General features: G+C 42.9%; 1 protein-coding gene across 2 annotated transcripts in view; it reads right to left on the reverse strand.

The window, feature by feature from the left end:
* Positions 1–1,059: 1,059 nt before the first annotated feature.
* EPRS (glutamyl-prolyl-tRNA synthetase) overlaps positions 1,060–4,186 on the reverse strand; it is a 100,316-nt gene continuing 97,189 nt past the window's right edge. For both annotated transcript variants that reach the window (XM_011929451.1, XM_011929450.1), the window contains 2 exons: positions 1,513–1,577; positions 1,060–1,417 (listed from right to left, as the gene is read on the reverse strand). In XM_011929451.1, the coding sequence (XP_011784841.1) occupies positions 1,267–1,417; positions 1,513–1,577 (216 nt within the window). In that variant the 3' untranslated portion in view covers positions 1,060–1,266. The remainder of the gene's footprint in view (positions 1,418–1,512; positions 1,578–4,186) is intronic.

A 4,186-nucleotide genomic window follows, 5' to 3' on the forward strand; every position in this document is an offset into this window, starting at 1 on the left:
CCAAGGCCTGCAGGCAATCCACAGGTTTTTGGAAGGGAAGACCCAGGAAGAATGAGAGATAATAGCAACTGTTCTGCTGGCCGAGTGAGTATGGATGATGGTGTTGGAGGGACTGCCCAGGGGGGCTCCCAGGTTTCTGGTTCGGGTTATGAGGAACATTTTGGCAATGCTAATCTTCCAGGCAGGAAATACTGTAGGAGGAGGTCTGGGGGTAAAGGGTGAAATGAGGTTTTTGGGACATGTTGACCTGAATGGCTGATGGGACACTCAAGAGAATTCAGTATGCAGTTGGAATAGGTCTAGAACTCAGACCTACAGATAAAAATATTGGAGTCATTAGCCTATTAATGCTATTTGGAACTGTGGGATTAGATGAGGCTGATTAGGCACGAGAAGACGGCCAAATATGGAAGTTTAGTAAACCAATGTGGAAGAGGCATACCAAGGAAGAAAAGCCAGTGAAAAACATGGAACTAAAAAGGGTCAGAGATGTAGGAGGGCAGGTCATAGGAATAATTCAAACAACAACAACAACAACAAAAGTATCAAATGCAACAGAGTGATATGGTAAGACATGAAACTAAGAAGTCAACATGAACTTTGCTCAGGAGTATCCTTCATGATCTCAGTGAAAACAGTGCTATGGTGGGGGCAGAAGGGTGAGGAAAAGTAGAAAGTAAAAAGTAGAAAGGAGGAGGGCTTATCACTCTTTCAGACAGAAACTGTAACCCTTATTTCAAAGACCTGATAGTAACTAGAGAAAGACAGAAGTTCAAGGGAAATCTTTATTATTGTTGCTTTTTCCATTTGTGGGTTTGCTTTGTTTTTTAAACAGAAAGATTCAGGGCAATTTCAGATTCTGTATTAGGAGCTATGGAAAGAAAGTGCTTCAAGACCTATCAACGTAGGGTGTACCCGGTGGTTCAGGGTCTGAGACGTGTTGGGAGTGCTTAGATCAACAACGGATATCTGGCTTTCAATTGTCTTCATCTCTTTGTAGAAATTTCTTCGTAGTACATAATGCAGGCATTTCAGAAACAAATGAATACAAAAACCATATTAGTTCATGATATTTATTACTGGGGTTGTTTACTGAAAAGTATTTTATCCACTGCTAACTTAGGCATAAGAATAATTGTCTCGTGTGACTTCATTTTATAACTTTTACTTTTTAAAAAAATCATAAAACGGTCTGTATCTCAGAAGATACTAATATCAATGTTTTAAAAAGTGAGGGGAGTTGAAGAGGGGGGTTTTGTTCATCCCTCAGTAGCTGCGACCAAATAAGGTGTAGAACTTGGCAGGGTTCTTGCCACAGACACATTTGGCTCCAGGCTGCAGTTCACAGAGTGGTTTGAAGGGGATGCAAAGGCTTTTAGCTCCCATGGATGGAGCACCAGGTTCAAGATCTTGATCCCTGAAATTAATAACAAATAAGAATTCCATTCATTTATGGTGCACATTGCTATTCCTTTCCATTGCAATAGAGTTTTACCAGTTAATTAGGTTTACCTGGCAGTGGTCTTTTTGATCCAGTCCTCACAGTCAATTTCCCCACAGAATGGAATCTGAACAATCTAATTATGAAAAGGAGAAGTATTCAGTATTTATAACTCCTTCAATTCTATTCTGTAGAAGGAACATTTGAGTTCTATATTAAACTTGCAAGCAAAAAGGATAGGTCTCCCAGTCTTTTTTCAGGCCATGATACCTCTGCAAACCTGCTAGGAACTTTGCTCAGTTATAAAAGATAGGAAAAAATGTTTTTCCACTATCCAAAAACCCACGCTCACAGTACAACAAGACACAACAAAGACATCTTTGCAGTACCTTCAAATCTCCCCATAAACTGGCTACAACATAGTGCCTGAAAAGAATTTAAACTCCAGTTATATCTCCCTCATTTCAAACCTGGACTACACCTGCTCCACCTATCTAAATGGTTATCAGGAGGATAAAAGGAACATCAAAATTAGCAAACTGATTTTTAACGTGTTGTTAACAATAACAATTAACAATCAGGCAAACTTCACTTTATGCCACAATGTTCCTAATGTGTTATAAAGGTAAGTGGATCATTTTTAAAGTCCAAAAATAATTTTGTGTAAGGAAAAAAAAAAACCTTTCCATTTTTCTTTCTTAGACTACATAAAACAAAGGCCGAATCAAGATACTTAGGATTTTAATTTTTAAATTCACCACGTGTTTGAAAATCTCTAGCTGTGGGTTTTCTTTAAATAAAATGTGGATGTTAGACTAGACAAGTATTAAAACAAAAATTTTTTTTGAGACACAGTCTCACTCTGTCACCCAGGATGGAGTACAGTGGCACAATCTTGGCTCATTGCAACCTCTGCCTCTTGAGTTCCAGCAATTCTCGTGCCCCAGCCTCCCAGCGTATCTGGAATTACAGGCATGTGCCATCATGCCCAGCTAATTTTTGTAATTTTAGTAGAGATGGGGCTTCTCCATGCTGGCCAGGTTGGTCTCAAACTCCTGGCCTCAAGCAGTCCACCTGCCTCGGCCTCCCAAAGTGCTGGGATTACAGGCGTGAGCCACCAGGTCCAGCCAACAAATATTAAAATTTCTCCTAGTTGTGAATGCTAATTTTTAAAGCATGTCTACTTCAAAATGAGGTTTGTCTGCAATAACCATTATGTAGTAGCCCTACAAAATATTCCTGGAGAGTTAATGAGGGGAATAGCAAAGTTGTGAATATCTCCACATATTAGAAATACAGTGTAAAGCAGCTGAAAACCTAGAGATCTATGAAAACAGAGACCCAAGAGACATCAGCAGTAACAGCAACATGCTTCCAGCCTCCTCAGTAGCTTCTCATCAACTGTTCCCAGCTACACAGTCCATACTCGAGTTCCTCCTGCAAACCCTTCCTTGCACTTGGGATTTCATTTAACATGTTTCAAAAGACATCTCTTAGAAGTGAATAGAGATTAGGAAATTACAGAAAAACAAGTAATTCATTAGGTAAACATTAATGCAGGGTGATGAAGCGTTCGTTATCTAGGTAAACTTACGCTCCTTCAGTAAAATGTATTAGCCTAATTCCCAAAGTTGATGAACTGTCTTTTTGATAATCTGGGTTAACACAATAAAGAGGTGGTAAATTTTCAGGTAGGCACCGCACAGTGTCTGGCTTTTTAAAAAAACCAAACAAGGCCTGGTGCAGTGGCTCACGCCTGTAATCCCAGCACTTTGGGAGGCCGAGGTGGGTGGATTGCCTGAGGTCAGATTGCCTGTGGTCAGGAGTTTGAGACCAGCCTGGCCAATATAGTGAAACCCCGTCTCTACTAAAAATACAAAAATTAGCTGGGCATGGTGGCACATGCCTGTAGTCCCAGCTGCTTGGGAGGCTGAGGCAGGAGAATCGCTTGAACCTAGGAGGCGGAGGTTGCAGTGAGCTGAGATCATGCCACTGTACTCCAGCCTGGCAACCTGGGTGACAGAGCGAGACTCCGTCTCAAAACAAAAACATAACAAAGAAACATAGACGGGGGCGGAGCAAGATGGCCGAACAGGAACAGCTCTAGTCTCCAGCTCCCAGCGCGAGCGACAAAGAAGACCGGTGATTTCTGCATTTTCAACTGAGGAACTGGGTTCATCTCACTAGGGAGTGCGGAACAATCGGTGCTGGTCGGCTGCTGCAGCCTGACCAACGAGAGCTGAAGCAGGGCGAGGCACCTGTGAAGCGCAAAGGGGAAGGGAATCCCTTTTCCTAGCCAGGGGAACTGAGACACACAACACCTGGAAAATCGGGTAACTCCCACCCCAATACTGTGCTTTAGCAAGGGTCTTAGCAAACAGGCACACCAGGAGATTATATCCCACACCTGGACGGGAGAGTCCCACCCACACGGAGCCTCCCTCATTACTAGCACAGCAGTCTGCGATCTAATGGCAAGGCAGCAGCAAGGCTGGGGGAGGGGTGCCCGCCATTGCTGAGGCTTAAGTAGGTAAACAAAGTCGCTGGGAAGCTCGAACTGGGTGGACCTCACAGCAGCTAAAACAGGCCTGCCTGTCTCTGTAGACTCCACCTCTGGGGACAGGGCACAGCTAAACAACAAGAAAAAACAACAACAACAACAACAACAACAAAAGCAGCAGAAACCTCTGCAGACGCAAACGACTCTGTCTGACAGCTTTGAAGAGAGCAGTGGATCTCCCAACA

This window comes from Colobus angolensis, unplaced genomic scaffold (genome assembly GCF_000951035.1).
Source record: "Colobus angolensis palliatus isolate OR3802 unplaced genomic scaffold, Cang.pa_1.0 Scaffold81, whole genome shotgun sequence".
In the NCBI taxonomy this organism is placed as follows: Eukaryota; Metazoa; Chordata; class Mammalia; order Primates; family Cercopithecidae; genus Colobus; species Colobus angolensis.